At 36.6% G+C, this 12,716-nt stretch overlaps 1 protein-coding gene across 2 annotated transcripts in view; it reads right to left on the bottom strand.

Annotated features, from left to right (window-relative positions):
- Positions 1 to 12,716, bottom strand: part of Tgap1l5 (GTPase activating protein testicular GAP1 like 5) — a 38,315-nt gene that overhangs the window by 7,632 nt on the left and 17,967 nt on the right. The window contains exons 8-15 of one of the 2 annotated variants that reach the window (XM_039103658.2): positions 11,400 to 11,579; positions 9,503 to 9,666; positions 9,050 to 9,211; positions 7,205 to 7,314; positions 6,628 to 6,817; positions 2,635 to 2,896; positions 1,584 to 1,723; positions 200 to 403 (exon numbers count right to left, since the gene is read on the bottom strand). In XM_039103658.2, the coding sequence (XP_038959586.1) occupies positions 200 to 403; positions 1,584 to 1,723; positions 2,635 to 2,896; positions 6,628 to 6,817; positions 7,205 to 7,314; positions 9,050 to 9,211; positions 9,503 to 9,666; positions 11,400 to 11,579 (1,412 nt within the window). The remainder of the gene's footprint in view (positions 1 to 199; positions 404 to 1,583; positions 1,724 to 2,634; positions 2,897 to 6,627; positions 6,818 to 7,204; positions 7,315 to 9,049; positions 9,212 to 9,502; positions 9,667 to 11,399; positions 11,580 to 12,716) is intronic. The other variant, XM_039103659.2, reaches the window with a different exon arrangement.

Below are 12,716 nucleotides of genomic sequence, written 5' to 3'. Positions count from 1 at the left end.
TTTGAGGAAGTTAACTTCTAACAGATGATGTTCACCTGTGACTTTGTGATGAATCTTTGAGATTCTCAGACTTTTACCTACCTTGCCTCTTACCAAGAGGTCATGTGTCTATAGTTCAAGGAAACTGTCATCATCATGAAATCTCAAGGACAGAAACCAGAGGGATGCTGAATGTTGGTGATGCAAAAACATTACTTACCTTTACGACAGAAGCGACAGTGAGCACGGATTCTTCTTTCAAGTTAACATGTTTTCCGGTGTTAACCTTTTCCTTAAGGGACCAGTGTGATTTTTCTGATTGCATTCTGAATATGTCATCAGAACATTGTCCTTTTTCCGCAATTACGGACAACATATCCTGTGTAGGATAAGGATAATCTTGTATTGTTAGGGATCCACACACCTGAAGCACAAATATGTCTTTTATTGTGAACCTGAGCAAAGGCAATTTTGGAATGTTGAGCTACAACTATGAAGAATGAAGGAGACTTTGAACTTTTTTGTTTTAGCCTCCAAATATATTTTCTTCCCTAATCCATTTTCCCCAATTTGAGGCATGAGTGTTTTGTTGGACTCAGATAATCCTCAGCATTTAATCACAGTTCTGATCCAAAGCATTGTGGTGAATGGTCCTCTCTCATTTTTCTTTTCTTATCTGAATATCTTCCTAAAGCATGCCATTCTAAGTTACCATTGGAATATTTCTCTTTCAGAGATCACATTGCTATTTTACTTCCTGTTTTACCTGGCCTCTCTTATGAATCGGAACATCCTAAACTTTTGAGACTTTTATTTCCTTCTTGTGTGACTTCTTATTTCCAGCTATCTGTGCCTAAAGCTGCTGTCCCATTTAAAAACCTGGGTAAATTTCAATCATTCTTCCCTTGTTTTACAATGTAAATATGATGACCATAAATATATTTAGTCCCTATTTTCAATTGGTTACATGTTTATAATCATTGTTAACAGAAAATTCTACTGAAAACTTGCTCACACACAGCATAAATTCCTGGCAGAGACATAGGGCTAAAATAGATGCTGGATAGTAAATGAAAATAGTAGCTGGAAATCTAGTAGCTTACTTAAAACTGACTAAATCATATTATGTGGAATTTACATATAGTCCATTAGGATAAAAAGATTAGTATATAGCAAAGAACAATGTGAATATTTCATTCATTGATAATATCAAACAAAGGTCTACAGATATTTTTAATTATAATATTGAGCAACCTCGGGCAATGATTTTAAGGTAGAGTCTAGAGTAATATGGAGGTGTAATGCGGTAGAAATAATTGATAGTTGGGGAATCAGTGGGGCACCTCCATAAGTCCATTTCATTGAACAAGCTTGTTAATTTGGGTCTTTGCTGAAATCAGTGCAGAGCATAGGAATACAAGTTCTTTTCTTTTTTTTCATTTTTATTTAAATGATATGACTGAAAAATCATTGGTATTTATTTCTATTTTCATGAATAGCTTATCGATACATTCATCCAGTTGATGTAATAATTTACTTAAAACAAAGCTTCAGAAAAAATTATGTGAAATAGGAGAGCTGTAAAAATCCAAAATGAAACTCACAAGTATCACAGCAGGCACATTAACATCTTTGAGAATATTGGGGGAACAATTCCCCAATTCTTTTTTGGTTTGTGGTGTTGGTGAATTTTGAACAGGTTCTGGTTGGGTTGTGGACTCATTTCCTTCACCTTTCTCTGAGGCTACGAAAGAAGGGAAATCATTTGCTGTAATTGAAGTCACGTAGCCCTTGAATGCCCTTTTCATTTTATAGCCTGCATGTCTTGTACATCATCACAAATACACAGAAAATAACTAATCAGTATCATAACATTTAATAATAAGATTGCTTTATAAGGCACTGTATATATAGTTGCATATGGGCCAAATTTCTGGTATAAAAATTAAAGTCTTCTGTTAGCCTTGAAAGCTATGCATATAGATATTAGAATACAGCATTAATATATTACCAATCTTTGACTCCCCTGTGTGACTTTTTTGACTGAACAGCCATGGACAACTGTAAATTAACAGTAAAATAACTTGCCTGATTTCATTTATATTATAGCCCTTCAGTTTCCTGTCCTGATCTGTGAGCTCAAATCTGATATCATTCAGTCTATGTTGCCAATATGGGTATATTATGCTATACTCTAGCGCTTGCATATGAGAAAAGCATGGTGGCACATTCGTTTGTTCCAAGATTATTCCAAGAAGCAGAGCCTAGGCGATCTTTGTGAGTGTGAGATCAGCCAGGTCTACAAGGTAAGTTTGAGGACAGCCAAAGCTTTTACATAGAGAAAACCCAATTTGGAATTGAATTGCTCTCCTACTATGAGAATCTATATTAATAATCTATCACTGTAAGTATCATTTCTTTACATATCCTTAATTACTAATCTCATTTCTGGTATTAACCTCTAAGATAAACTCAGGACAAGAGACAAATGTACCAAACTTTGGAGGCAAATTTGAACACTCGGGTAATACATGCCCAGGTGAAGTTTGCCTTCACGTGACTTAGTAAATTCTTCATTGCTGTTTGTTGCAGTTCATGTTTTCTGTGCTTAAAGATTCTAAGTTTTAGTTATGTCAGTAGAACAACTATACACACCTAGAATGCCCTCATATGGAATTGAAGCAGCTGCACCACTTCTCGGCAGTTCATCAAAATCAGGGGTGCATGTCCTCTCACCGGGGCAGCTGCTGAGTCCATGTTCCGTTTCCTCCATGATCCCATTGCTAGATGGAGTATTCTGGGAACATGGGTACTTCAGTCCGGGAGGATGGTATAGTGATGTTTCATACCATACTGCCACAATGTCCTCTCCAAACAGTTCTGGAGAATTGTCGATCATAAATGTTACCAGAGAAATCTGTGACAAATGGAGCAAACAGAGAGGGTCTTTGTCATTTTGCATGGTTACAAATCACATTTTACTTATGATTCTTAGTGGTTAAAAGTAGGCAACATCAAACTCAATAGAGAGAAACTTGAAGCAATCCCAGGAAAATCAGGTACTATACAAGGGTGCCCATTCTCTCCTTAGTTATTCAATATAGTACTTGATGTCCTAGCCAGAGCATTCAGACAAGTAAAGGAGGTCAACTGGACACAAATTGGAAAGAAGTCAAAATATCACTATTTGCAGATGATATGCTAGTATACTTAAGTGACACCCAAAAGTTCCCTGAGAGTTATGATAAATAACTTTAGGAAAGTGGCTGGGTATAAAATTAACTCAAATCAGAAGCCTTCTTCTACTCCAAAAATAAACAGGCTGAGAAAGAAATCAGGGAAATGACACCCTTCAAAATAGTCACAAATAACGTCATATACCTCAGAGTGAGTCTAAACTATCAAGTGTAAGATCTGTATGACAATATACTCAAGGCTCTGAAGAAAGAAAATGAAGTAGATCTATGAAGATGGAAAGATCTTCCATACCCTTGAATGGCCAGACTAATATAGTAAAAATGACCATTTTGTCAAAAGCAATCTATAGGTTCAATGCAATTCCCATCAAAATTCCAACTCATTTCTTCACAGAGTTAGAAAGAACAATTTGCAAATTCATTTGGAATAATGAAAAACTCAGGTTAATGAAAACTATCCTCAACAATAAAGAACTCTGGGGGAATCACCATCGCAAACCTCAAACTATTTTACAAAGCAATAGTGATAAAAATGCAGGGTATTGGTAAAAAGACAGGCAGGTAGATCAATGGAAAAGAATTTAAGACCCAGAAATAAACCCATACAACCTATGGTCACCTGATATTTGCAAAGGAGCCAAAACCACCCTCTAGAAAAAAATAGATACCATTTTCAGCAAATGGTGCTGGTTCAATTGGAGGTCAGTATGTAGATGAATGCAGATCGATCCATTCTTATCACCCTGTACAAAGCTTAAGTCCAAGTGGATCAAGGACATCCACATCAAAAAAGATACACTCAAACTAATAGATGAAACAGTGGGTAAGAGTCTCGAACACATGGACACTGAACAGAACACCAATGGCTTAGGTTCTAAGATCAAGAATGGACAAATGGGACCTCATCAAACTGCATAATTTTCATTAAGGTAAAGGACACTGAAATTAGGACAAAATGACAAGCAACAGGTTGAGAAAAGATGTTTATCAATCCTACATCTGATAGAGGGCTAATATCCAATATATACAAGAACTCAGGAAGTTAGACTCCAGAGTAAAATAACTCTACTAAAAAAAATGGGTACAGAGCTAGAGAAAGAATTCTCAGCTAAAGAATATCGAATGGCAGAGAAGTACCTAAAGAAATGCTCAACATCCATAGTCATCAGGGAAAGCAAATCAAAACAACCCCAGTTGTTTTGTGATTCCACCTCACCCCAGTCAGAATGGCTAAGATAAAAAACTCAGGCGACAACAGATTCTGCCAAGGATGTGGGGCAAGAGGAATACTCTTCCATTGCTGGTACAGCAATTCTGAAATCAGTCTCGAGGTTCTTCTGATAATTGGATATTCCACTACCTGACCACCCAGGTATAACTCTCTTGGGCATACACCCTGAAGATGCCCCAACATATAACAAAGACACGTGCTACACTATGTTCATAGTAGCCTTATTTATAATTTATAATTTATAATAGCCAGAAGCTGGAAAGGACCAGATGCCTTCAACAGAGGAATGGATACAGAAAATGTGGTACATTTACACAATGGAGTAGTAAACAGCTATCAAAAAAATGACTTCATGAAATTCATAGGCAAATGGATGGAACTAAAAAATGTCATCCTGAGTGAGGGAACCCAATCACAAAACACACACACATAGTATCCATTCACAGATAAGTGGATATTATCCCAAAACTTGAATTTCCCAACATAAAATTCATAGACCACATGAAACTCAAGGAGGATGACGAACGTGCAAATGTTTCAGATATTCCTAAAAGGGGGAATAAAAATATTGATAGGAGCATATATAGAGGCAAAGTTTGGAGCAGAAACTGGAGGAATGACCATTCAGAGCCTGCCCCTCCTATCAGCCCATATACACATATATATGTTCATATATATATATATGAACAAGAATACAAACCAACCAGAGCTCCCAGAGACTAAACCACTACTCAAAGAGTACACATGGACAGCCACATGACTCCAGCTGCATATGTAGCAGAGGGTGGCCTTGTTGGCCACAAAAGAGAAGAAGCCCTTAGTTCTGCCAAGGCTGGACCCCTCCAACATAGGCAATTGTCAGGGCTGGGAGGTGAGTAGGGCATGGTTTGGGAGGAGGGGATACCTTACAGTAGGGGGAGGGTGATAGGATATGGAGCTTAAGGACAGCAAACCTTGAAAGGGAATAACATTTGAAATGTAAATAAGAAATATTCAATAAAACATTATTATTAAAAGAAAAAATTCTGAAAGATCATCATTGGTTATACAATTAAGAGGAAAATTTTTGTTAGATTTTGAGTTCAGATGATCAAGTGTTATCATCACCGTGCAATACTATATGAGAGGATGATTTTCAGTTTTCAAATTGTGATGACCAGCATGTGTTATATACTGTCCACTTCATTAATTTTGGTTGCCTTGACACAATCATGGTTGTACATATTTATAAGGATGCTTATAGAAAGGTACAACTAAAGAGAGAATATGACCGCTGAATGTGGTCACCATTCTACTGCACGTTCCCATGGGCTGACTAAAAAGTACCAGACAGGCAAAGCCATCTGAGCAGTAACATTCACATGTCTCTGATGGCTCAGAGAAGATGCAAGGGTAACAGCTTAATACTCAGGGTGATTGTGTTGGGAGGTATTAGAACTGATGCCTATTTTGCGGAAACTGGATAATTATGGATCTCCAATGGCAGGTTCTTTGGAACCCTCTTTTTCCCTTCTGATATTTGATCCTACAAAATATATGGAATACTTTTTTCTCAGTTAGGTTTTACTACAATATACTCCTTACAGGTTTAAGAAAGTCAATCAATTTATAATGACTCAGAAACTCAAATATTAACAGTCAAAATAACCATTTGTTCCCAATAGTGTTAAGTTTTGGTATTGTAGTATTTGAAATGCAGTGACCATGGAAAAGTGTACTCGATAATTTCTCTAAATCATCACCAGCATCAAGAAGCCAAAGGTCTATTTAAGAATATTAATCAGGAGTCATAATAACCATATCTGATAAAACAATCCAAATTATACAGTCTTTATTTGGTTGAGGACACCCCCTTCTACACTGATTACTTCAGAATTCAGTCCTCATTGCTAAACCCAGTAACCAGAATTTATTTCTTTTATCATTTCACAGAATTTTCTTCTTGACACTTTAGTCTAAGAATATTCTAAATCACAATTGACAAAACACTGAGTCAGGAGCTCAAATAACAATTTACATTTTGCTAATTTAAAATGCACCAATGATTCTTCCTCTCCAGAAAAACAGCAAAGGTGTATGTATTTTACAAAATGAACCAAAACCAAAACCAAAACCAAACAATCAACAATAATAAAATAGCCCAGACTCTCAGGACAACCCTGTTTTCCTGTCTCATTATCAAGGCTTATCAAACTAGTCATGGAGGTCTTATCTAGTTACCTTTTTGGCGATATCATTTGTCAATATGTTATTTCTGTAGCTAGGAAGCCATAAAATACATGGGGCTGTCTCAAGAGACAGACGGAATGATGACATATTATTGACAGAAGAATTTGTTTTTATTTGATGTAGTATTCTAAACAGTTGTCTGAGAAGATCAGCATTAGGTTTTGGAAGTTTTTCTAGAAGACTGAACAAAAAAACCCAGTTATTATAAACAAGTTTACTATATTTGTAAATATGAAGAAAGGGGACAGAGTACTTGTATCTTATGAATGGGCATGTGTGAATAAAATGAAAATGTATATTCAAAATATTGCTTGAAATGTTTCCACAGATTCGGGATAAAGTGACAAATTTAACTGGAATACAAAGCTGAGATCAGAAGCATAGTCCACTGTGCCTCCCCTGTCACACTTCTGTTTGAAAATGTCTTCCAAGTGTGTAAATAATTGCAATCATTTCCTGTCACTCAGTATTTTTAATGAATATTTCTGTGATGTATAATCTCTAGTGTGTGCAAGCAAATATTACTTCTATTTTGTTGATGTTATTCATGTAAATTGCCAACCATTACCTCTTCACTGCTGCTAATTTCTCTTTGTCATTCACCTTCTCGGGTACAATAAGCCACTGGTCGTATAATTTGGAAGTCAGTAAACTTCCTTTGATAGATTGAAGAAACTCCTTAGGAGAGAGAGAAAAAGATATTTTGTAGAAAATTAAATTATGGAGATTATTCACAACGTATTCAACTCTAATGTTTAGGTTAGTTCTAACTTTCTTTACAACTCCCAAACTTCGCCCTAGTTAGAATATTGAGTGATATGTAGGTCCAGTAAGTTTTGTCCATCAACACTGGAAAACTGGGAGCAGATTTTCAGATGGGCTTGGAGTACAGAAAAATCTCTTCTTAGCTCAGCGTGCTTTTAGTGGACAACTGAGCACACAGAAGAGATCAATACGTCAGATCATGAAGTATATTTTTATTAATCATATCATTTATTTGCATCTCAAATGGTGACACAATTCCAGGTTACCCCTCCACTAATCCCCTATCCAACATCTGCTCTCCCCAAATGACAGAAATATAAAATTCTGGTAACTAAACAAAAACAACAATAGTAAGTTACTACCTGATTTCTGAGGTGCAGAAATCATGTTTATTACTGGACACATGGGATCCCATGAGGTCATAGCTCTTACAAAAGGTTCTATCATGATTTCACCAAACACGCATGATTCCCAAATCTGTTCTGAGTATTTAAGCTAATATTTATAGATAATGCAGCCCTTACTCATATATCAAAGAATGCTATGGATGAAGAGTATTACAGAAAACCACAGCTATTCAAAGTACAGGGAAGAAAATATCTTTTGGCGCCAAGCCCCACTATGTACATACTACATACTAACTCCTGAACCTTGGACTCCAAACATGGTTCAAAGAGTCAAAATCTATACATAAGAAAATCAAGAAATGTTTGGGAGATTTCACTTTTGATAGTCAAACAGTACAATACATTTGTCAAAACAATTTCTGAATAAAACATCATACATATTAATAACACTAACTGGGAATGAGTAAATATTGTGAAGATAAATTACTTGATGAAGAATTCCATGCACATAAATACTACAAAATGTGAGAAAATTAGTGTCTCCTAAAGGGAACGCCCTAATTTGTAAGCAAATCACAGTTGGTTTGCTCAGAAATAGTCCATGTACTTCCAAGTCCATAGACTTATCAGGTGGTTTTCACATATTTATGTACTCCTTTTTAACCGTATAATAATAAAGGCAATGGAAAATGGGCCATGTATTTTAGCAGAAGTCGGAGATCGACATGGAAAATAACTTAGAGCAAGGGAAAGGAAGGAGTGAAATGATGTAATTGAATGCTAATTTTAAATAAAGAGAAAATATCATCTTCTGGTGCTGAAGGTATAGCAGAGTGATTACGTATACCTGTTTCACAGCCATGAGGATCTGCATTCGATACCATTATTTCTTGAGATAAGGTCAAGCAGGGCATGAGAGCCTACTTGGTATGTGTAGCAAAGAGACACATGAGGGAATCCCATACTCTACATTGAGGAATGACAAAGCATGAAGAACACTGGTAGTCAAATGCATCTGACTACGCATGCATACCAGGTGACACTTGTATTCATGTATAAAGTCAGCCTCCATGTCCCCCATGAAAAAATTCAAATGAAAGAAATTAGTTACATTACTGCTCATTCTGACCAGATTTTGGGTTGAATCCCTATTCCTTATGTTTTGAAGAGCAGAAGAACTTTGAGCTTACCAGATTTTTCTCATATGTATCTAAGGTCACTGGAGGGAATGCGTGATGAAGGAAACCACTCATGTACACTCAGAGAAGTCATGAGCTTGGGTGACAAAGGACTTTCCATACCTTTAAGATCCAGGCTACCACATGCACTGGTTGCTGATATATATCCACATTTTCCCCATTGTCCAATTTCTCCTTTATAGTTTTGCATAATGATCCATTGGGAGTTATTAAAAATATATCGTCTGTTGTAGGTCCTTTATCTTTTATTCTGGACAGCATGTCCTGAAAGGAAGAAAGGGGAATGAATACCTGTCAGACATCATGCAGCACAAAGCACTACTGGCTCCTTGAGAACCAGAGCAATCGTGTGCACAGATACAGTGCAAATGCTAGCATGGACACGTAGGATCTCAAACAGGTTTTTATTTGTTTATTTGTTTGTTTTTGTTTTTTTTGCCTCAATCTCTTGTTGTACACATCCCACCTTAATATTAAACTTGAAAGATCGGCAACACTTCCTTTTTAATTAGATTTTCCTTAGGAAATTCCCAAAAGGAATCATGTGAGACCTACCAGAATAATGGTGGGCAGTTTGCCATCCTGACAAATGGAGCTCAAATCTTGCCCAAAAAGTTTTCCTCTCTTATCATCTCTTATGCATTCTTGGTCATGGTGGGGCACACAGCCCCCATGGAAACATGATGTCATGCAAGATTTTCTACGTCTTTTCTTTGCATCTAAGGAGGAGATGACATCATCATTACCTGGAATAGTGTAGTTTATACTGCCCCTTTAGAAAACCAGATTTCAATTGCATAATGTCCCAGTTGGAATGGGGTAGTCATTCTTTAGTTTCTATATGTTTTTCTTCCCTATACTCTATACTGTTATTCGTCTTAGAGATGTCTCTAAGACATGATCCAGTGAGAATTCTCACAAGATGCTGTCTAAGTTGTACTGCATCATAAGATACTTGGTATCTAATTGCACAAGTTCCCTGAACTATGGTCAGGTAGTGTCTTTAGTAGACATATTCGTTTTCATAGTCACCCTCAATTTTATTCACATCAATCTGTTTTCTATTCTCTTCAAATGTCATAGTGAAGATATTCCCATTTGTAGTTTTCTTGTTAAGCTCTGAGAAGAACCACTGTTAAATTTTTCTCCAAAGACTATACATGGACTGACCCTGGGATCCAACCTCACAGGTAGCAATGAATAGCCTAGTAAGAGCACCAGTGGAGGGGGAAGCCTTTGGTCCTGCCAAGACTGAACCCCTGGTGAACGTGATTGTTGGGGGAAGGGCGGTAATGGGGGAGGGTTTGGAGGGGAACACCCATAAAGAAGGGGAGCAGTTAGGGGGATGTTGGCCCAGAAACCGGGAAAGGGAATAACAATTGAAATGTAAATAATAATACAAAAGTTAATAAAGATGGAGAAAAAAATTAATTTATCTCACTAGCACTTTGTCCCTTTAATGAGACCATATCCATGACTATCTTGTCAAACTCTGTACCCTGGTTCCAGTTGTGTAAGTTAAAATATGAGATCAAAGTTTCTTTTTCTCTTCCCAGACTTCTTTAGGAAAATCAGACCATTATGAAATCTTACATATGTTACTTAAAAAAAAGTATTAAAAGTAAAGAAAGGACTCTTGTAACAAAGTATAAAATATTTTTTCTCCATGTAACATAGTGGCTATTTGTCTAAAACAAAAAAATTCAGACCTGAAAACACAAGTAACACCATACAGACTGAACGAGTTGAATGAGTTGGTGTGTATATGCATGTTTTCATGTCCACATGTATTCTAGCATGTGTGTGCGACTGCACATATATACAGACAAACAATGTTTTTAGAAAAAAATGAACTTAAAAACAATAGAGGCATATGCAAGAGTAAAGGGAAAATAATGAAATTTTTCATTATTTGAAAAAGATCCCAGAACTTAAGTATTAGTTCTGTTTGAAATCCAGATGCAGGTGTAAAAGACATAAAAATATGTCTGCTTTCATGGAACTGAAATGAGATTAGAGTCTCAACTCGGAGACTACGGTTACTTATACTCTAGTTGGAAACAGATTATTTTCAATTCTGTACATATGACTTTTCTGTGTCTTGTGTAATTTAATAGCTTAAATGCACTCTTTAGGTACTTTTCTGCTTTGGTCATGAAACACATGTAATCATATTCTAGTGGAACAAAAGATGTGTGCACACATTTATGTCCATATTGTGCCTTAGCATACCAGCTTATTTTGACTATCTCTTTGGAACAAATGAAATGTTTTCCCTATAACCTTGATATCAGAATATAGAAATGTCAAACTGGACCTAGGACATATTGTTTTGTTTATGGTATGTTTTCTACAGTGCCCCTCCCATGAAAGAAATGACAACGTGTATTGATATTTCATGTGAAATTGAAGTGGGAACCGCGATGGTAATGAAGGAAGGTGGAGGACTCACCTTGCTGCTGGCTTCCAGCTGAGTCTCTGGGCTTTAATATGAACTGCCCTCCTGTATCCCAGCTTTGGTTTTCCATAAACAGCCCAGGCAAGAGGGGGAAAGCCGTGAAAATTTTTGAGTTCGATTTACTGAGGTTATTTTGAACGTTGTTCATTATAATGTCATATGGATACTCGTGGCCTATGAGAAGAAAATAAGATGAGTGGAAACTGATAATAACGAGTGTAAGCAACCTTTCCAATGGGATTAGCAAGCAATGCTCTATTTCAGGACTCATCCTCTTCTGGACACTAGAGACTGTGCATCCTAAGCATAGGGTGACTGACAGGGATATTGTGACAAAGTAAGTTTGTGTACGCTGACAACTCTGAAATCAAGGAGAAAAATGTCAATTTATCATTTCATTTAGATAATAGAGCGCTTTGTATGGCAGAGTTATGCTCTTTTCTACTCTGACTATACTAAGATCTACCAGTTGGAGTCTTGATATCATTAAGATCTTTACATTGTAAGAAACTTACTTTACTTGACTAGATGTATATCAATCAATTTTACTATTTCTCACAACAATATACATATACATACACACATAATATATATTGCTATTTCTCACAATATACATATACATACACACACACACACATATATATATAATATATATATATATATCTTCATATGGTTTGAGGACTAGTACTATATAAGTAATTCTAGTAGCTATGTTAAGCACTTTTCTGTCCAAAATTTTAACTCTCTTGATGATGGCCACAATGATAAAGAGTCTGTTTCCATTCGTAATATGAGGCAAGGTATGTTGATATCAGTGAACTGTAATGGCCTCAGCTCACTTCAGTCACTGTTCTCCTTGACAACGGTCAGGTTGATGCTGTAGGCTATAAAAAACACATGAGGCCTTTTGGACCCTCAATAGTTCCTTCTGAGTACCGTATTTGGGGGCATGGACCTGAGAGAATGTGTCCTGGTGGTGAGGCAGGATGAAGTTGTATGCAATAGACAACTTTCCCAAGATATTTTATAATCTGTGGGTTAAGAAGAGTCACCAGAGGAAAGTATCCAATCGCAAAACTGGTTGAAAGCAAACATATTTCTCCATAAAGGCATATGAACAACCATTGAAGTAAACTCTCCCCTATCTGCTGGACCTAGAAAGGCACCAAAACACATTCAAAGAACAATTCAGTGTCTTTAAGGAAACTGAGATCACAAAACGTGTGTGTGTGTGTGTGTGTGTGTGTGTGTGTGTGTGTGTGTATGTGTGTTTTTCACAAGCAGTAAGACTAATTCCTTTCTCACAACACC

This window comes from Rattus norvegicus, chromosome 2, assembly GCF_036323735.1.
Source record: "Rattus norvegicus strain BN/NHsdMcwi chromosome 2, GRCr8, whole genome shotgun sequence".
NCBI lineage: Eukaryota > Metazoa > Chordata > Mammalia > Rodentia > Muridae > Rattus > Rattus norvegicus.
The sequence above is the reverse complement of the archived record's forward strand: the minus strand, read 5'-3'. Positions and strand labels throughout refer to the sequence as shown.